At 34.5% G+C, this 22477-nt stretch overlaps 1 protein-coding gene across 1 annotated transcript; it reads right to left on the bottom strand.

The window, feature by feature from the left end:
• Positions 1–117: 117 nt before the first annotated feature.
• Positions 118–21072, bottom strand: LOC115420733 (aminopeptidase Ey-like). Its single transcript, XM_030136214.1, has 21 exons — positions 20739–21072; positions 19123–19429; positions 17972–18120; positions 17243–17373; positions 14285–14411; positions 12921–13075; positions 11654–11767; positions 11418–11561; positions 11234–11299; positions 10636–10701; positions 10330–10496; positions 9235–9311; positions 7728–7861; positions 6106–6161; positions 5878–6025; positions 5202–5293; positions 4240–4347; positions 4000–4167; positions 2616–2756; positions 653–734; positions 118–273 (listed from the first exon to the last, which is right to left on the bottom strand). The coding sequence occupies exons 1-21, from the start codon at positions 21070–21072 to the stop codon at positions 118–120; spliced, it is 2922 nt and encodes a 973-aa protein (XP_029992074.1).
• Positions 21073–22477: the final 1405 nt, after the last annotated feature.

The raw sequence follows: 22477 nt of genomic DNA, 5'->3' as shown, positions 1-22477 counted from the left end.
TATGTGTCGTAAAGTGTAGATGACGTGAACTTCAGTCAAATCTCTTCGTCCTCGGAATAAAAAATATTTTAGTTAAAAGAATGAACATTTAAATCACATGAAATCAAAGAAGTGTCGTCAACGTTCCGCCTCCGTCTTAAACCACGTTAGAACATTCTCCTGGTTCTCCGCCAACCATTTAATGTTACTGCGGGTTCTTTCCATGGACTGATCCAAGGCCAGGGTCCCAGAACCGAAGCCCACGTCAGCATTGTCCTTCTTGAACTGCTCCAACTGTCGCAAAAAAACAGGGAAAAAAAAGGACAAAAGTTAAATTAGCTGCAGTTGGATGAAGGAGATCATCTCATAGGTTTATGTTGTAGTTCATTCCTGGTTAAATAAAGGTTAATGGTTTTTAAAATAATGAAAATAATCAACGAAAAGAACAAAAATGAAAAAACTAATCAAAAAATGAACAAAATTATCTACAGATTGAAAAAAATATCAGCAAACTGAACTAAAAATGAACAAATAATGAGCAAAAATGTACAAAATAATTTACAAATCAAACAAAAACATCAACAAACGTTTAGTTTATTTGTGTTGTTTCAGGCAAAAATTTGCACTAGTAAACTAGAGGAAACTAAAGCGTTTAAGTGAAGTCGTTTCTAACCTGTTGAAGCTCAAACTCAGTAGAGAAACGTTTAGTGACTCCGTTAATGAGGTTGGAAAAGGAGAAGGATCCACCACCGTATCTGGAGGAAAACAAAAAAACATCAGCTGTTTGTTTACGTCAAATTTGAACAAAATGAAGGCGATCAGAAGGATCAACATGATCCACATAAAGACTTAAACTAAGTATATTAACCCTTTAGTATCAGAGGTCCTTTAATCACCTACAGCCCATAATATGCACAGTGTCATAAAAATGTAAGAATGTTTTTCATGCAGTTTTTCACATTTTTTCGTATTCCATCAACTTGAGCCATCAACAAAAATACCAAATACTCAATAACTGTCATATTTTAACCCTTTAAATGCCATGTTTGTAATGTAAACAAACCATATATTTTATGTAAAAAAACACAAAAAATGTTTTTTTTTTTCTCTTATTTTTTCATCCTGTCATATGCCAGTGATTAACACCAGCAGTGGTTAATATACATTATTATTTGTTCTAGGTCAAATGTTAAATACTAAATGTGTCAGTGTGTATTTTGTACTCACTTGTTGGAAGGATGTTAGTGTAGGAATTTAACATTGTTTACAATGTGAAGATTTTAGTGGATGGGTCAGAAATGTAAAAAATCATACAAAAATGAACAACTTTTGAATTCTGACCTAAAACACATTGTAAAAAATAATATGACCTTTTATAACATTAAATGTAAAATCTGCATAATATGCTCACATGGATTCTGGGCGGTTCAAGGTGTTAGATTTTAAGAATTCAAGACACAGACCATGTCATCTGGATATCGCCCTAGTTTATTATTATTATTATTATTATTATTATTATTATTATTATTATTATTATTATTATTATTATTATTATTATTATTATTATTTAAGGCAATAATTTCATTGAATTACGGTGAAAAACAGTAACACCTTCATTTAACTAAAGTCAGTATCTGATGGTCTACGTCTGGGCCAAAGGTCATGATTATTCTGTTCTGCTGATAAAATGACCACATGCAACCTCAGACCATAAACAGTCTGATGTTACTGATGATGTTACAGTTGTTTATGTCTGATTATGTAACGGTTTTACCAAAGGGTGTGTGTTATACATGTGTGATACATGTGTTCACACAAGGGGAATTATACAGGCAAACAGCTCCCCCTGGTGGACAACTGTAGAATAGGACCAGGTACTAAATACTCCAGTCTAGACCAGGGGTGTCAAACATATGACCGGTGGACCAAAACCGGACACTAAAGGGTCCAATACAGTCCACGGGATGAAAAAATGACACTGAAGATATTAACAATAAAGGATGTTAAAATCATTTTGGTTCAGGTTCCACATACAGACCAATATGTTCTAAAGTAAAATAATATAATAATAAACCATAAATACTGACAATTATAAATGTTTCTCTATGTTTTAGTGCAAAAAGGACAGTTATATGATAATGTTTACATTTACAAACAATGCTTTAACAAAAAATGTGAATAAACTGAACAAATATGAACAACATGAAATGTCTTCAGAGAAATAAGGACAATTTCAACATCATTTTGTTCATGTGTCTCAAATTTTTTGCTAATTTTTGTACAAGTTTTGTTCTTGTTATTATTTATTTTGTTTATATTTGTTTTTTTTTTTTCAAATTGTTCAAAAATGACTAAGTTTTAATGTACATGTGTAAAAGATAAATTGAGACATAATATTGTTCTAATTTTTCGTTTGTAGATGTAAACATTTTTATGTAATTTTTCTTTTTTCACCTAAAACACAGAGAAACGTTTAGGGTTGAGCTCAGTTATAGTTTATTCTGCTATTATTTTACTGGTTCTGATCCACTTTAGATCATACTGGTCTGAATGTGGAACCTGAACTAACATGACTTTGACATCCGTGGGTTCAAAAGTGTGTCTGAGGTCAGTAAATGGAATGGTTTCATACTCACTGGTTGAAAATATACTCCCATCGAGCCCTGACAAAGTCCCAGGCCAGAGGTTGACCCACCACGTTACCGGCGATGTAGACAATGGTGGAGGTGGCGTCCTGCTTCCGCACCAGCTTTGGCTCCAGTGTGTACTCCAGGTACCTGGAAACATGGTCCAGTGTGTATTAGTACATGTTTGTTGTACACAGGTGGACATACATTTTAATTCCCATCATGCATTTGTGATTTATTCCATTTAGAATCAGTCTGAAGTCATTAAACTGTGTCCAGTTTTGATCCATTAAACCTACAGGATCCTTCTGTATATTATCTAAGAATTAAGAAACCAGACAGTTATAGTATTTGTATAGGAAGAAAATGACAGAAAAATGTGTCAAACACAACACATACTATGAATAGAACATGTGTCATCTCTGATTTAGTGATTTCGTTCTTATTTTGTCTAAATTTAGATTTTGATAAACCAATGTGCACAAAAAATACAACAAAAATTAAAATATACAAAAAATATTCTAGAATACACAAAAGCACATTAAAATGATGTAAAAAAAAAAACCAAACAAAACACTAAAATACACATAAAATATAGCAGAATATATTAAAATACATACAAATACACTAAATACAACAAAATTCATCAGAAGGTTAAAAAATACATTAAAATGTGGAAAAAATATACTAAAATATACAAGAAAATATGGCACATTACACAAAAATACATTAAAATGCACTAAAATACACATAAATTTGCTAAATCCACCAAAATTCCCTAAACTAAAATATACAAAAATATGCTAGAATATACAAAAAATACACAAAAACTGAAAAAATACACTAAAATATACAAAAATGCTAGAATACACAAAAATCTATTAAGATACAAAAAAAGTGGCTACTGAAATACGCAAAAAATAGTAGAATGCACTAAAATAAACACAAATATGCTAAATAAACCAAGATTCACTAAAATGCCTAAAAAAGACATTACAATACTGAAAAAATACACTAAAATAAACAAGATAATATGCCACAATATGCAAAAATGCACTAAAATACAGTATAAAATACACTAAAATGCACTAATATATTAAAAAAAATAGGCTAGGATACACAAGGAATACACTAAAATACTATGGTGTATGGTGTATCTTTGGTGGGGTTTTTTGTGTATTGTTTAGTGTTTTTTGTGGTTTTTTTTTTTTTTTTTTTTTTGTATTTTCTGTGTATTTTTTTGGTGGGTTTTTTTTTGTATTTTTTGATGTTTCTTGTGTATTTTTTTGGTGTTTTTTATGTATTTTTTGCATATCTTTTTTGGTGTTTTTTGTGTATTTTTTGTGTGTTTTTTGGTGATTTTGTGTATTTTTTGGTGTTTTTTCCATCCAACCTGTTAAGGAGCCATGGTTGTTTTGTACACGACAGCGCGTATCGTAGTTTATCAGCTTCGATGGCGATGGTGGCGTTCTGAAACTTTTTCCAGGCGAACTCCCACTCGTCGGCGCCCCCTGCTGCGATGGCATTGCAGTACACGGTGGAGCGCAGGTTGGGGTGAATCCTGCAGAAAAACCACACGTTTCAGTAAGGAGTCCTTTAAACAAAGCCGCCGGTCGTAGACGCGACCACGTACTTGTTTTGTTCAGTTGTCATCCAGTCTTTGAACCATGTGGTGGCCAGAGTGATGCATTCTGGGTGGCCGGTCTTACAGGCCAGGGTGATCGCATTGACCTGGTTGTACCTGAGGAAGAGGAGGAAGGATGATGAAGATGCAACCAGATTACTTCAAGAACCAGGATCTGGTTTCTCATTTCTAACAATAATCTGACATTTCAGCAATTAGTCCCAATATTAAAAAAAAAAAAAATCATGATATTATAAAAATAAAGTAATATTTCAAGCAAAGTAATAAAATAATGAGAATAAAGTGGGATTATTATGGGAAAAAATCATTAATAAAATAAGTGGAAGACAGTTTGTCAAAATCAGCTGGAATAAATGCAATACTCTAAACATAAACTTCTGATAAACTTGCTTTTTAAACCAGGTTTATTACTTTACCTGATGTTAGTGATATGTTCACTTCTGTTATAAAATACTGTACTCATAAAATTACACACTTTATCGCCATTGGCTACAATTTGTTTCTTAAAAAATGTGAACTTTCTTTCTTCTTTTTTTTCTGGGTAAATTAAGGCTAATGATAAATTTAATAATGAAAAAAGAATGAAAATGAACAAAATGATTTGAAAAAAGATTGAAAATGAGCAAAATAACAAAATTAACAAAAATTAATAAAATAATCAGTAAACCTAACAAAAACATCAACAAACCGAACACCTTCTCCCCAATAAATCAACAACCAAATAAACAAAAAGTAATTACCAAAATGGACAAAAATGGCCTAAATAATCAACAAATTGAAAAAAATAACCAACAAACTGAACCAAAAATTAACAAAAAACAAAGAAAATACAAAATAAAACAAAATACTCAACAAAACAAGCAAAATGTATGCATATGTATGTTTTTAGTGTGGATGTTTGGCTGTAATAATAATAACAATTATTATTATTATTATTATTATGTACTCACTGGTCCAGGTGTCCTGTTGGGACTTTACTCCAGTTCTCTGTTATGGTCTTATAATAGTTAAACAATGGGGTGACCTGATTCCTCAGATAATCCTGTAAATGTTGAAGACAGAACCGAGTCAATCCCAGTGGTGACAGTGATTGTGCTGTGTTTTGGTTTTTTTTTTTAACCCATAAAGACCCAGTGGGACTTTTGTGTCAGTTCCCAAATGAATTTTTCTGTATATTTAACCTTTCTCAATTGATGTATCACCATTTATTGTAATATTATCTCCTTTATTTTGCATTTTTTTCAGTGAAAATCAGGTGTTTTCCTACATTTAAATTATTGATGATGTAGATGTCCATAAAAGCTCAGAGTAAGGTTGAGGGTTATTCAGCAAAGATATCAATAACTGAAGATAAAAACGACTGTGTCCATCCACTGTCATTGATCCAATTACTGAATCAATGTTGTAGAAGATGATGGTGTTTCCACGGTAACTAGGGAGCATCTGAACATCCAAATGGGTCATAACTGATGACCATGAAAAGATTACACCAATTATGTACATGTATTGATAGGATTAATGCATCAGCAGGTATTAAACAGTTTAGATCAGTAGATGGTTTTGGTGGGAGGTGGATGTTTGGGTCTTTGTGGGTTAAATGGATGTGACTGGTAGGATGAACCTCACCTGCATGTATCCGTAAACTTCACTACGGTCAAACATCAGGTAGAAGAAGTCCAGGTTGTCCAGCGCCGACTCCCAGGGCATGAAGTCGGTCTCCATTCTCAGGTATTTGGTGGTTTCCAGGGCCAGTTCTGTACGGACTATCTTGGCTCTGCGGGGTTACGAGGTACAAACGTCAGCGTGTTGACGTACAGTTATTTATCTGTTGGAGTTTTTCGGAGGTGGGTTTACCTGGCCAGGTTGAAGGCGTCGTCGATCAGCTGAGCTCTGTTGATCTCTGGGATGAGCTTTAAAAAACAACAGTCATACGGTCAATGACAATTTAGACCAGGATGTGTCGACTAGAGCTGCAACCGATTAATCGACTAGGTGCTTGAAGTCAATGCAAAAAGTCCCGATTTGATTAATCGACTCGAATTGATTGAAGGGAGATATTCTATTGCAGTTTTCCTGAATTGAAGCTTCTTTGTGCGTCACAATAAGTGTCCGTGGGAAACACAACAGTGGAACCAATGTTTAACAGCAGAGAAATGAAGGAAACAAAGCTTTGATTCAGGAGAGTTGTGGTTGAATGATTTTTTTGGATCACTTTGAGTCGATTAATCGGTTGCAGCTCTAGTGTCGACTTGTGTCTAAATACGATGTAAATGCAAAAAATAGTACCAAAAAGGACTGTTTATACATAAAGTACTATGTATATTTGACGGAAGTTATATTGTTCTACATTGCATTTTATGTACAGATTATTTATTACAAAAAAAATGTTTGCTATGACTGCGACAGCACAACAAGAAAGAGAAAAAATATGGATCAGCTGAATTATTGACACTGTTTACAAATCACACAAGATTAACCGCAGAATTTATAAACTGGATGAAAATTTTTTAAAAGGTCAATGTAACGACTTTGAAAAGATGTGAATTTAGAAGTGACCAAAATTAACATGGGAGTGAATGAGAAGAAAATCCAACGTGATACCATGAATTGTATAGACATGTACAGATAACACGCCTATTAAAAGTGGCGTGTTATCCATACGCAGTATAAGCTTTCTGCGTGTATGTTCATGCCTCGTCAAATACCACGTGATTAGCAGGTAGGGGTTAGGGTTAGCGCTTACGGATATGTAAACTGGAGATCTTGGCATACATTGACAGGCGATGAAATGGCACTGAATAACACGCAAAAGGATGAAAATGTGTACATATAGCACGCCAAATGCCCTGAGAAGTGGCGTGACATACAATGCGATTTCATGAGATCAGTCTGTAAAATCGTCACTCTGTTGCACTTAGAGGCCTGTAGATCGAAAACGAAAAGTTTTAAGATTAACATATAAATTAGTCGTTGAAAGAAAAGAGTTTTTCTGACAATTTCATGTTTAATTTAATATGTTACTGAATTCCCAGAAATGTGAGAGTTATGAAGAGTCGTTTGTAGAGTTTCCAAAAAACACAAAACAGTCTCTCCAAAAACCATGCATGATGTCGGTAACAAATGTCACACTTATTCTTTTGCTCGGCCACATTTTTTTTGTATTTTTGGTGTAATTTTAGATTAAATCCTGTGGGAATGGTAGCTAGTTTTACTTTTTTTTTTTGGAATGCTAGCTATTTGAAAATGGCCTTATTCATTTCAGAGAGACAAATTCAGATAATTTTTTTTGTTGCAATTTTTACAAAATCCGTGCATGAGTTAACTGAACTCATCGCACATCTTTAGAGACCAGTCTGCACATTTTTGTCGTTATATGTGTGGGTCCATTTCCAATGCTCTGGGTCACTTTTTTTGTTCAAAGTTTCGTGAAGTTATTACATGTATATGTAAAAAAAAAAAAAAAGCCAGTGTCTTACTAAACGATTGGTGTTGAGAATGTTTAAGAGTTTGTTCCAGTTGCCATCGTCGTAGTTGACTCTGTAGTAACCGGCCACCAGGTGGTTGGCCAACACCCAGGCATCTCCGGACGCTTTCATTTCCTCAATGGTGACTAAAGACGGAGAAACCACAGTTAGCCTTAACAACTGCCAAAAGTAAACTGTTCAACATTTAATCTTCGTCATTTATCCTTCCAGTATCCAGGTGAGCGTATTATGCACACTTTGCATTTCATGTTATAAAAGGTCAGATTATTTTTTTGTAATTTTTATTGGGTCAGAATTCAAAAGTTGTTCATTTTGATGTTTTCATTTTCCTGTCGTCAACCAACGGATGCCGTGTTTAGTTTAGTTCAATGAAGGTGTGTCTGTTTTTCACCTTAATTCAACAAAATTATTGCCTTAAATAATAATAAACTAGGGGACAACATCTAGACACTTACTGCTAATCACTCACTGTACATAAGAGATTATTATTCCAGCTTTTGTCATCGAGTTCAAGATAGGTAGCTGCACACTCTGTTTACGTTTATTTTTATATTTCTTATATTTTTTACTCTCCTTAAATATTTTTGATCTTGTAACTCTTTTCTATGGCTGCTCTTGTACTCTGCTCTTGTAATGCTGCAATGTCTCTATTGTGCGACAAATAAAGGTTTTCTTATCTTATCTTAGCTTAGTTTATCTTATCTTAGCTTATTTTAACACCTTTAATCTTCTGGTATCCAAGTGAGCATATTATGCACACTTTGCACTTCATGTTATAAAAATATTTATTGTGTATTTGTAATCTTTATTGAGTTACAATTAAAAAATTGTTCATTTTTGCAGGATTTTTTAAATTCTGATCTATCCACTAAAATCATCACATTTTAAACACTGTTAAATTCCTACACTAACACCCTTCTACCAAGTGAGTACAAAATGCACACTGACACATTTTAGCATTGCATGTTTGATGTAGCACAAAAAATCATAGTGTATATTAACCAATGTTGTTGTTGATCATTGACATATGACAGGGAAAAAAAAAACTAATCTAACTTTTATCTAGTATACTGAATAATAGTTTTTGTGGGTTTTTGCATCAAAAAATATGGTTTGTTTACATTTACAAACTTGGCATTTAAATGGTTAAAATATGGCAGTTATTGAGTATTTGGAGTTTTTGTTTATTGCTCAAGTTGATGAAATATAAAAAACGTTAAAAAGTTATAAACAAACTGTATGAAAAACATTTTGATTATTTTATTAATAGTGCACTGTGCATATTATGTGCTTTAGGTGTTAGAAGGACCTCTATGTGTGGATACCAAAGGATTAAACATTTAATCTTTGCTGTAACTGACCGATGATAATAGAAGTAGGGTAAAAGTATCTACTTCCTGTCACTAGTACGTCTAATTAGTCATATTTGCAGTTTGTGATTTGTGCTGCTTCATTGATCGTAGGTTGTTTCTGATTGGACCTCCTCCATATGACCTACCTGATTTGGCCTCCAGCCACAGTTGATTCTGAACGGCTCCTGTCTTCATCCACTTGATTGGAACAATCCACTCATAACTATAATAGGAGCAGAACACGTATTAATCTGACTTTTAATCTGTAGTTCAGGGGTGTCAAACATTCGGCCCGTGGACCAAAACCGGCTGGCCAAGGGTCCAATCTGGTCCACGGAATGAATCTGTGAACATCAACGGTGTCAAAGTCATTTTAGTCTCAGTTCCACATTCAGATCAGTATGATCTAAAGTGGATTAGAACCAGTAAAATAATATAACACAACATACGAATAATGACAAATGCAAATTTTTTACTTTGTTTTAGAGTAAAGAAATAAAATCACACTAAAATATTTACATTTACAAACTATCCTTTCACAATAAAATGTGAATGATCTGAACAAATATGAAAAACCTGAAAAATAAGTGTAATTTTAACAATATTCTGTCTCAGTTTATTATTTCCACATGTATATTATAACTTACAGATCACAGAGGATCTACAAATATACAAAACATTTAACAACACGTAGGATATTGGTTAAATTATACGAAGTTGTTCATATTTGTTCAGGGTATTCATATTTTTTGTGAAAGGATATTTTGTAAATGTAAACATTTTCATGTAATTTTACTTTTTTTCACATCAGACCATATACTGTTGTCATTATTTATAGGTTATTATTCTACAACAGCGTCGCTCATAAAGTTGGAATAAAATACTTTCCCCTCTTGTCATGAATTGATTGCGACCATAAAGTGTAACTGGGACCCAGTGTGTGATAATTAACCTGATTAAATAGGAATAAAAAGATGAATGTGTCTGAAACTAGAATTATTCCAACTTTATGGACATTAGTGTATTTTACTGGTCTGATTCACTTCAGATCATATTGTTCTGTTAATGGAACCTGAATTAAAATGAGTTTGATGCTGCTGATGTTGACAAATCCATCTCGTGGACCGTTTTTGGGCCACGGGCCGTATGTTTAACACTCCTACTGTAAATGTTTATGTCAAAGCAAACTGTGCATAATAACAGTAGGAATAAAAAAGGAGACTTTCAACAGGTAAACGTACTTGAATTCAGATTTAACAGTAACTTCAGAGTCTGGATCCAGGAGGAAGTGCTTCTGGGAAACGACACCAGTGGCTGTGTTAATGGTCACCACCGGGTATCCCATCTGCAGAACCCACGTGTTCATGATTTTACTGACGTTCAGCTTTGATTCAGTTAAATCAACAGCCTGTGGAAACAGTAGAAGGTGGAGTGTGTTAGTAGGTGAAGGAGCTCCACAGATCCATGAAAACGGAAATAAATGAAATGAATGAAAGAGGAAATAAAGGGAAAAAAAATAAATAACAAATAGGAACTGAAGTTCTTACCATTTGCAGATGATGCCATAAGTCTGTGTAGACGGCATTTTGGAACTGAAATGTTTTCAGGTAGGTCTGCAGGAAATAAAGATGTAAATTTAACCTTCCGCTATCCAGGTGAGCAAATTATGAACACTTGACACTTTATGTTATTAAAGGTCTTATTATTTTTCACAATTTGTTCTAGGGTCAGAATTCAAATTTGCTCATTTTTTCATGATTTTTTAAAATAAGATTTCTTAATAATAAACACATCCATAAAGTGTGTCCACTGTGGTGAATGTCATGAATCAGTGATTATATTATGAGACAAAATGACCAAAACCATAAGGATTATACTCAACAAACTATTCCCTAAACTGTCAGTTATTACAGAATTTCTCTCTAACCACATATTTTGGATTGAAATATATATTTGAAGAAGTATATGAGGATAAGATAAGACTTTATTTATTGTACTTGTTTTTCTTAATCTGCTTATAATTGTTATTTTTACTGTTTATTGTTCAATGAAAATCCAATTAAAAGTTAAAGTCATTACTGTAAATAATGTACCTTTAATTATAGAAGGCATGAAAGGGTTAAATGTAATTTCTAAGATTGTTACCTGGAGTCCATGTTGGAAGACTTCTTCTGTCAGGAAATCAGACAACATCCTCAGAACAGACGCTCCCTGAAGATAAAAAAAACACAGATGTTAAACGGACTTGAATATGATATTATATTAGACAATCAGAATGTATGAGGATGAAGATGAAGATGAGGATGATGATAACGATGAGGAGGCTGACCTTGCTGTATGAAATGGCATCGAACAGTTCACTGATCTGCTCTGGTCTCTGGATGTCTTCTTCTCTGGAGGACAGGGGGTGGGAGGAGGTGAGGGCGTCGATGGCGAACACCCGGTGGACGTCGTTCAGGACAATCAGGTCTTTCTATCAGAACATCAAACACACAGAGGTCATGACTCCGCGGGCCACCGTTGTATTAACCCTCATGGACAGACTCAGGTGCATGAAGTTCTTACCAGCTTCCATTCGGGTTCTGCATTATCGGCTCCCAGGTATTCAACGTAGGACGCAAAGCCTTCATTCAGCCACAGGTCGTTCCACCACCTCAGGGTCACCAGGTTCCCGAACCACTGAACACAGACCACAAACAACCACCACTGAACATCTACTGAGACCATCAGAGGGCTGGTTTGTATTGACTATATACTAACCCTATACTGACTGTAGGGGGTGTGGTTTATATGGTGGGGGTGTGGTTTATATTAACTATATACTAACCCTATACTGACTGTAGGGGGTGTGGTTTATATGGTAGGGGTGTGGTTCATATTAACTCTTTACTAACCCTATACTGACTGTAGGGGGTGTGGTTTATATGGTAGGGGTGTGGTTCATATTAACTATTTACTAACCCTATACTGACTGTAGGGGGTGTGGTTTATATGGTAGGGGTGTGGTTCATATTAACTATGTACTAACCCTATACTGACTGTAGGGGGTGTGGTTTATATTGATGATATACCAACCCTATACCGACTTTAGGGGGTGTGGTTTATATTGACTATATACTAACCCTATACTGACTGTAGGGGGTGTGGTTTATATGGTGGGGGTGTGGTTTATATTGACGATATACCAACCCTATACCGACTTTAGGGGGTGTGGTTTATATTGACTATATACTAACCCTATACCGACTGTAGACTAGTATCTATACTGTAGGGGGTATGGTTTGTATGGTGGGGGTGTGGTTTATATTGACTATATACTAACCCTAGAGTGACTGTAGGGGGTGTGGTTTATATTGATTATATACTAACCTTAGACTGACTGTAGGGGGTGTGGTTTATATAGTGGGGGGGTGTTTTATATTGACTATATACTAACCCTATACTGACTGTAGACTAGTATTTGTACTGTAGGGGGTGTGGTTTATATAGTGTGGGTGTGGTTTATATTGACTATATACTAATCCTATACTGACTGTAGACTAGTTATCTGTACTGTAGGGGGTGTGGTTTATATGGTGGGGATGCGATTTATATTGACTATATAACTAACCCAATACTAACTGTAGACTAGTATCTATACTGTAGGGGGTGTGGTTTATATGGTGGGGGTGTGGTTTATATTGTCTATATAACTAACCCTATACCGACTGTAGACTAGTATCTATACTGTAGGGGGTGTGGTTTATATTAACTATGTACTAACCCTATACTGACTGTAGTATCTATACTGTAGGGGGTGTGGTTGATATGGTGGGTGTGGTGTAGAACTTACCATGTGAGCCAGTTCATGTGCGATGATGGTGGCGATCCTCTCCTTGTTGGAGTTGGACGAGTACTCTTCATCGTACAGTAAAGCGGTTTCTCTGTAGGTGATCAGACCCCAGTTCTCCATGGCTCCGGCATTAAAGTCCGGTAGAGCGATCTGATCTGCATGAAGGAGCACGTCATCAGCATATTTATACCAAACAGACTCGAATAATAGCACGAAAACATCTCATTCTTGGCATATGAAGATATGATGATGTTCTAGCAGAAGGAATGACCCAGAGCATTAACCCTTAAAGACCCAAACATCCACCTTTAACCAGAACCATCTACTGATCTAAACTGTTTGTCTGTTCATCCACTAATTCAATCAATACATGTAAATAATTGGTGTAAAATACAGTTTGTCGTCTTTTCATGGTCATCCGATATGACCCATTTGGATGTTCAGAGGCTCTGTAGTAACCATGGAAACACTATCATCTTCTGCAACATTGATTTACCAGTAAAACCCATGGAGTTGGATCAATGACAGTGGATGGACACACTGGGTTTATGATCAGTTAATGATAGATTTTCCTGAAAAAGTCACCTTTTTTATGTTTTCATACAATAACCTTCGACTTTACTCTGAGCTTTTATGAACATCTTCATGATCAGTTAATTAAATATAGGAAATACATGATTTTAACAGGAGAAAATGCAAAATTCAGAGGATAATATTATAATAAATGGTAACAAATCACTTAGGAAAGGTTAAATAGACAGAAAATTCATTTGAGAACTGCCACAAAAGTCACACTGGGTTCTTATGGGTTAATTGGGCATGTGACTATTTTTGGTAATTTCCGCAAACATCGAATATGGGTCCAATCCTGTGCCTCAGTGAGGTCCAGAAGCATGTGGTTTATATAAAACTATACAGTGATTTTTGTCAGTATATGACCTTGTAACAGTTGTTTCATTGCATTCGTTTACTTTTTACCAAATGCTGCTTGGACGTTTTATTGTGAGAGAAGGGAAACTGTTGTCACGACAACCGACGAGGCAGTAGAAGACGATGTCCAATAACACACTAAGGTTGACAATTTCAGTTTCAGCGTATTTCAATGAGTGTCCTATAAAGGGTTAAGGGTTAATGTTGTCACGTGTTATCATGTGTTTCATAAGCTCTGTCATAAACCTGGATGGATCTGATAAGTCCAGTCATGAAAACAGATAAGGACACAATAAAGGATGGTTTATATGATCTTCAAACAGCTGCTTTTATGAGCGACCTGTATACCTGTGGTCGAGTTCACACTAAAAACGGCAGTTTTATGGTTAGAATCATGACTCAGGACATCTTCTGTAAATGTGTGTGTGTCTCACCTGACTTGGGCAGAGGGTAGCTGGAATTATAATACTGCTCAAAGAACTTAAGGATGGGTCCAGTCTTGTTCAGGGCGTATTGTCCTTGTCCTGCATCAATAGCAGATTTCCTTGCAAAGATCCGAACCTAAAGCACAAAACAAGACGACAGACATTAAAAAGTATCCTATTATTACCCTTTCATTTATGAATTATCAGAACCTTAGTCAAGATTTTATTCTTGAGTATTTTCTTTTAAATTCCTCTTTAGGACTGAAAAGACAAAGCAATTAATTTTTCTTCCCTTTTTTTGTGAACCTGTTTTTTTATGGAGTTACTAAAATGTCCACTCAGCTGGAAGTAAATAAATATGTATTTAACAAACCAGTGTCAGAAAATGATGAACTGTGTGAAAACTATGAAATAAAACACTTTTAATGCTAATAATCTGATGTTTTCTCACACTTTAACATATTCTAATACTAGTTGTTGCTCACTTTATCCTACTATATAATGCACCTTGTCCGATCCATGTTGCAGCACGGGAGGGCATTTGTACAGATTTTCCTCAGCCTTCACAGGCCCGATTGCCGCCAAACCCGCCAAATTAATAGAAACATTACCTGACTATCTACTAGGCACAATTTTATGTCCGTATTTAAATGTTGTGAGGTATTCTGGGTGATTTTAGCCTCTCATGCTGTCATACAATGGCACCACGGGTACAATGTTGCTAGTGGAGATAATATTAAAAAAAAAAAAAACATTGCTAAGTGTTAATTCCACTCTAATGCCAATTGTCCATTGATTTCCACTAAAACCTGTTAGTGGAAATCAGGTTTATCCAGAACAGTAAAGTTACAATATGGTATGAATTACAGTGTAAATACAGACACTGATGCATGGAGTCCAATTTAGTCGACATGGGATTAATTGTACATTTCTTCCAATATCAAATAAATCTGTTTAATTTTGACCAATGATATTAATCTTTAGATGTTACTTGATGCTTCCATATTTTCTATCTTCAGGGGTGTCCTGATATAGAAGGATTTACAAGATATTCCTGGGATTTTCAGCATTCCTAACTTCCTGTCGGCCATCTTGGTTATGAGTAAAAAAAAAAAAAAGAAAAAGAATGCACTCCCACAACTGTCCAATAGGTGTCAGTGTGTAGGATGATGCATCAGCATCCACTGTGTTTGGCTGATACGGAACTAAAACAACCAAATCCACAACTATACAAGAGAACAGCTGTAGAACAGATGAACACTGGGAATGAAAGGGTTAAACCGCAGTGAATCCGTTATGTAAAGGTTTGTGATGAAATGGAAAACACAAAATGGAACCGAAGTCTGAAATTTTGGATGTTTTTCTGCTCAAATCATGGTTGAAAGCAAACATTAGGCTTTTATTTTACTTGGACTGAGCTGTTTTTAAAGTTTGATAAATGGTTCAATAGAACTCAACTCCACTGTAACCTGGGTTTATTCAGGTCTCTGATGGTTTTACTGACAGTTTAGGATGGTTATAAGATCTGTAGTAACACTGTGTACTTTCAGATGAGATGCTGCATACATGTACACGCACATCATTTAGAACATAAATATTTGCCCGTTGTATGTGATTAATGTGAAAAGTTAGCGTCTATTTATCCATTTCTGAGGCACATCCTGGTCTCTTTAGTCCATTTCCTCCATGACTCCTGTACATAGGCTGAATTTGACATAATTCACCTGTCACTCATAATTAAGGGAGTGGCTGCTATAATTGGCTTTCATTGACAACTAGCATTAGCTTGGCAACTCTTCTTTAGTCACAGCTCTTATTTAGTAAAAAAACCCCTGCTTTTTCTCCCGAATTTCAGCTCCGATATAGTGGAATTATACAAAAAAAAAAAAACATCAGGGGATTGTGTCATAACGTTTACTGGAGATTCATTCAAGAACCATAGGAATGTAGCTGCATTAGCTGATGTTAGCATTGATTTGTATTGAATTCTATGGTCTGTGTGCTAGCCGCTAATTAGCTCAGGTAACTGTTATTAGTTTGTTTGTACATTTATACTGTTATCAACACAAGTGTATGTGTTAACATTTATTAAACATCTGAAATGACCTGATGGGGTTCATTATGACACTTGTAGAGGTTGTGGGTGGGGTTTATTATAACACTGTTAATGGTTGTGGGCGGGGTTTATTATGACGCTGTGAGTGGATGTGGGCGGTAGGGCTGTGTATTGGCAAGAATCTGGTGATACGATACAAATCCCATTACTAGGATCACGATACGATATATCACGATATATCATGATACTGTTAAAAAAAGCTTTTTTTTTTTGTTTGTTTCTTTTTTTTTTAAATGATTATTTCCTAGTAGAATTGAATTACACCAGAAATATGCACAAATACTAAACACATTTTTATTTGATCACAACAGGATCTAATGCTATATCACAAAATGTTCCTCTTAAACTTTAATTATGTTTTACAGACATTACAGTTTAAGATCCTGTTCAAATGTTGATATTCTTTTAGTTTAGAACTAACGTCAGAACATTATTTTAGTTCAATCCCAACAACGGAACTAACATTATTTAATAAAAGAGTGTTAAATAATAATAAATAAAATATAAACAATAAAGAAAAACAAAAATGAACCTCCACAATATCTGCATTTGAATAAATGTCTAAAAATATCGATACAGTACTTTTAATATCAATTCAGTATTGTGAAATGAAATATCGCGATATATTGCAGAAACGATATTTTCTAACACCCGTAGTGGGCGGGGTTTATTATGACACTGACACCAGAGGGTTCATGAACTCTAGTTACCTTACAAAGTACTGTAACCTATGATTAAATTCTCTGTTCAATTTGTGCTTTTTACGAACAAAAAAAAAACTTGTACTTTTTAGAACTTCAATATGTTTTCTCTTCCATAAAAAGTGCCATCGTACTCTTGTTGTTACTCACCAAAACTCCGTCCACTGAGTTCTGTATGTAGCCAAAGTCACTGACGATGAAGGCCAACAGGTACGTGGACATTCTCTCCGTCGGTTTAAAAACTGTCTTCAGCAAGGTTTCACCATCAATGACGATGTTTTCTGCAGAAATATGACAAATAAGTTTTAGTGGAAATTCAGTCTTCATCTGAAATGACCTGTAACTAAAATGAAGTAAAAAATAAATAAATAAATAAAATAAGTAATAAAATGAAGAAAAACAGGCAATGTGATAAATAAAATGAACAGAAATTAAAAGTAAAACAACAAAATAAGCCACAAACTGAACAAAATTGAAGAAAAAATAACAACATAGGCACCAAACTGTAGAAAAACAAATGAAATAACAAGTAAAATGAATAAAAATGAACAAATTGAATTAAAAAAACAAACAAAAATAACAAGTGCCATGAACAAAATAAAGTCAAATACACTTTTTTTTAATCTTCAGTTGATATTTTGCTAAAAAACAGTCCCTTTTTCTTCAGTTTTCTCTGCTTTTAATATAATAACCTTTGAATTTACTCTGAGCTTTTATGAACATCTACATGATCAGTGAATTAAATATAGGAAATACAGAATTTACACCGAAAAAATTTAAAATTCAGAGGATAATATTTGAATAAATGTTGATAAATGACTGAATGAAGGTTAAATGTAGGTTAAACGTCTTCTCCTCTCCTCTTTAATTGCGTCTAACCTTGGGAGGCTTGTTCGCCGTTGGACAGGGCAGTCGTGTTAATGTCGTGGATCAGCGTGATGTAGAAAACTGCTTTCATGGCGGGTTCGTCGAAACAGGGGAAGGCCTTTCTGGCATCCGTCGGTTGCATCTGAGTCGTAGCAACGACCCTGAAAGAAATGGCACCAGATGATGTTTGAGGAATCATAGTGAAGTAATGGTTGGTGCTTTACCCGATGGTTTTAGTTTAGGCCAATGGGCTCTCAGATGGGTCAGAACAGTCAAATAATAAGACAATAACCTGTAAATAAGAAGAACTACAAATTATAATAATGTGTAATAGGGTCATGACTGAGGACACATGGGTGTAATGTGCTTTATTCTTTTTATTCTTGCATTTATTTGACACTTTCATTTCACTATTATTGTTAGACGTGATCTGTTTTACCCTGGGCTTAGAATTATGATGTATTTTTTATACAATGACAATGAAGGTAATATAATATAATATAATATAATATAATATAATATAATATAATATAATATAATATAATATAATATAATATAATCTAGGCTAGTCTAATCTTATCTGATTTGATCTAATCCGATCTAATCTAATCTAATCTGGTCTAATATGATCTAATCTAATCTAATCTAATCTGAGGAGCCACAATGAGGTAGTTGTACATTGTGTTCTTTTCTTTTCCTTACCTTTGTTCTTGCCTTCGATACTCTGGAAAGTTTTATTTAAATTTTTGGTTTCTCTTTACCTTTCTTTCACCTTTGTATTTTGTTTCTACTTTTGTTTGAAATAAATTTAACTCTAATCTGGTTTAATCTAATCTAATCTCATCTAATCTGGTTTAATCTGATTTGATCTGATCTAATCTAGTGGAGTCTAATCTAATCTAATCTGATCTCATCTAATCTGGTTTAATATAATCTAATCTGGTTTAATCTAATATGATTTGATCTAATCTGGTCTAATCTGATTTTTAATGAACATCCATGTGATCTTTGAATTAAATATAGAGAAGTACATGATTTATACTGAATAATGGAAGATGCAGATGATAATATTCGAATAAATGGTGATAAATGTGTTATAAAAGGTTAAGTGTTAAACAGGTACATTTCTGTTGTTAGTGTTGGTTTATTAGAAATGTTCATACTTGGTTTCTCCGTTCTCCTTGTATTCACTTCTGTAGAACCCTCCCAGGTCGTCGGCCAGTTCTCCAATAAACTCGGTGTGGAGTTGGTACCTCTGGCCCGCCATCAGGTTCCCATCCAGTTGTATGACCAGATACTGGGTTTCTGTCTTGAGGAACGTGGACTTGATGGACGGGGCGTTGTGTCCCGGGTCGACGGCCTTGAGCGACGCCATCTGACCGTTGGTTTGGTTGTAGTAAATCAGTTTATTGGAGTGAATCAGGATCAGGTCAGTCTCACTCTCACATATAAACTCCACACTGGAGGATCCTGAAACAACACAGAACCAGACATTTACAGCAGGGGTGTCCAACATACGGCCCCTGGGCCAAAACCGGCCTTTAAACAGTCCAATCCCTCCCATGGGATGAATATGTGAAATGCAAAAATTACACTGAACATATTAATAATCCATGGTGTTAAAATCATTTTAGTTCCAGATCCACATTCAGACCAATAACATGTAAAGTGGATCAGAACCAGTAAAATAATAACAGAATAAACTATGAATAATGGGAAAAAAAATCTCTCTATGTTAGTGTAAAATTACATTAAAATGTTTACATTTACAAACTGTCCAAACAATGTAATTTAAAAAAAAATTTGTTCATTTTGATTACATTTTTTCTACAGTTGTTGATTATTTTTTTCATTTTGTAGAGTATGTTCTTTTTTTTTTAAACGATTTTGTTCCTTTATTTGATTATTTTGTTAATTTTTGTTAATAAAAAAAAAATAAAAAATATTTATTTATTTATTTTTACATTTTTTGATTATTTTGTTCATTTTTTAATTATTTTCTTTATTTTTTTCCCAATTCATTAATTATTTTATTGATTTTGTTCATAATTAGTTCATTTTGTCCATCATTTTATTCATCCTGTCTTAACTTTGAAAAGAAAACGATGATCCTTTCTAAAGAGGATTTTTAAAATAAGGTAAAATTATATTAAATTTTTACATTTACAGATTATTAATGTGAATAACCTGAACAAATATGAACAGCCTGAAACTTCTCAGTGTAAATCAGTGTCATTGTACTTTTATTCTGCCTGTTATTAAATGTTTAGTGTATTTGTAGATCCACTGTGATCTGTAAGTTATAATGTACACGTGGAGTTGATAATTGATCAATATTGGTAAAATTACACTTATTTTTTTCAGGTTGTTCATGTTATTCACATAGTTTGTAAATTTTCATACATTTTTATAATGTAATTTTACTTTTTTCAGTCTAAAAAATACATTAAAAACCTGTATTTGTCATTATTTTACTGTTCTGATCCACTTTAGATCATATTGGACTGAATGAACAAGAACAAAAATGATTGTAACACCCCTGGTTTCACGAATAACCAGTAGAAATGTCCATTAATGGCCAAGTTTAGACTTTTATACATTCAGTGTATGTTCTTTTGGTGCAGAACAGGAGTCTGATCAGTGCTACCTGTTGTTAAATGTAGTATGTGTGGACCAGGCTTGGAAGGATTAGACTTCCATGGTGCGTTATGGGTCTGTAAAGGACTGTAAAGGTCTGGTGATGCTCAGGGTCCAGATGTTGGTTTCCAGGTGCCGTTACCTGTGAAGTGGTAGATCTGGGTGGTAGGGTCGGGCTTCAGATGAGGCCTCAGGGTCAGGTTGTAGTGGTCCGGCTTCAGGGTGGTGGGGAGGCGGTACTTGTCCCAGGTCTCGTTGGACGGCGGTGTCGTGGGTCCACCGGTCGTTGTTCCTGTTGTTCCTGTTGTTCCTGTTGAAGTTGTTGTTGTTGTTGCATGTGTTGGTGACACTTCATTATTTTTTGCCTTTTCCTGCGAATAAACGACAGACAGAGCGATGATCGTAGCCAGGGCTCCGGCTCCGACGATGATGAGGACCACCCCGACAGCTTTACTGATGAAGAAGCCCTTCCCCATGTCGTCCACGCTGCAGCCTCACAACCACACAGTAAATACCCAGGTGCACTTTCAACCTGTATATGTAGCCGAGCCCCGCCCCCCCCCCCACCCCCACACACACACACACACACACACACAAGCTCTAAACCAGGTCGAACATTAACAGTGACATGTAAAACACACCTAACCTAAAGGTAAGGACGCAACACACAGATTAGACTCAACATTTCACTACAAATACACACTTTACATCTTAATCTATCAGTTTAAGAATCACATCCACAAACAAAGATGGATAATTAACCCTTTCATGCTTGAAATTTTAATAAACTACTGATGTTTTGGACATAAAACATGTCATCAGTATCTTATTTCTTTATCATAATATACACATATTCACTGAAGTGGATTCCATTCATCAACAGTTTGTGTCCGGAACGTCACAGTTTGAGGCAAAAAAATGTATCCAAGTCATTTGACCTTTGTTTATCCTAACACTAACCACATGATGGTACTCTACAGTGTACAAAAAAAAAAATCAACAAAATGAACAAAATAATAAATAAAATCAACAAAATGAACAAAATAATAAAATAAACAAAAAATGAACAAAATAATCAACAAAATTTAAAAAATGAACTAAATAACTGTCCAAATGAATGAAATAAAAACAATTTTAACAAAAACAAACAATAATGAGGTTTGATTCAACTTTCGTCAGATGTTTCTTTTTGTTCTGCTTCTAGTCATGGGGCCAAAAGTCAAACTAAATAGTCACTTTAACCTTTACAACACATTTAGTTGTTTAGTGTGATTTATTGGTGTTTTGGAGCAGGAAGTGACCATATTTGGATATTATTTGGGGCAGAGTTGATAGAGTGTGAAGGGTCAGAGTTGGGGTCATGGGGTCGTAGGTCATCTAATGCTAAACTATATCAAGAGTCTGAGATCAGCTTATTGGAGTTAAATTTACTCCTGGATCAGTTCACATATTAATGTGAACTAATCTAAACTGCACCTGTTTTTTTTTTGTTGTTGTTGTTGTTTTTTTTTACAGTGAATCCTTGATAGTAGAGGTGAAATTATGGACCATTCAAACTCTATTTGCTGTTACTATGGAGACTAAAAAACACCATCCTCATGAATCTGTTGTAGCTGAATTCATGGCTCATAATGAAAATGCATTATTATATTTCTACATTTATTTATTTTTCTTCAATTTTTATTTTATTTTATTTTATTTTATTTTATTTTATTTTATTTTATTTTATTTTATTTTTTATTTTTTAACCTTTATTTTACCAGGAAGGTCAATTGAGAACCAGTTCTCATTTTCAGTGATGACCAGGTTAATTATGTGTTAATGGGACTCTATGGGTCTGGTACCACAGGGAAAATCAGATGAAAACTTTATCAGGTTTGA

The sequence above is a fragment of the Sphaeramia orbicularis genome, chromosome 6 (genome assembly GCF_902148855.1).
Source record: "Sphaeramia orbicularis chromosome 6, fSphaOr1.1, whole genome shotgun sequence".
Lineage (NCBI taxonomy): Eukaryota > Metazoa > Chordata > Actinopteri > Kurtiformes > Apogonidae > Sphaeramia > Sphaeramia orbicularis.
This window is presented reverse-complemented; position numbering and strand designations above follow the sequence as displayed.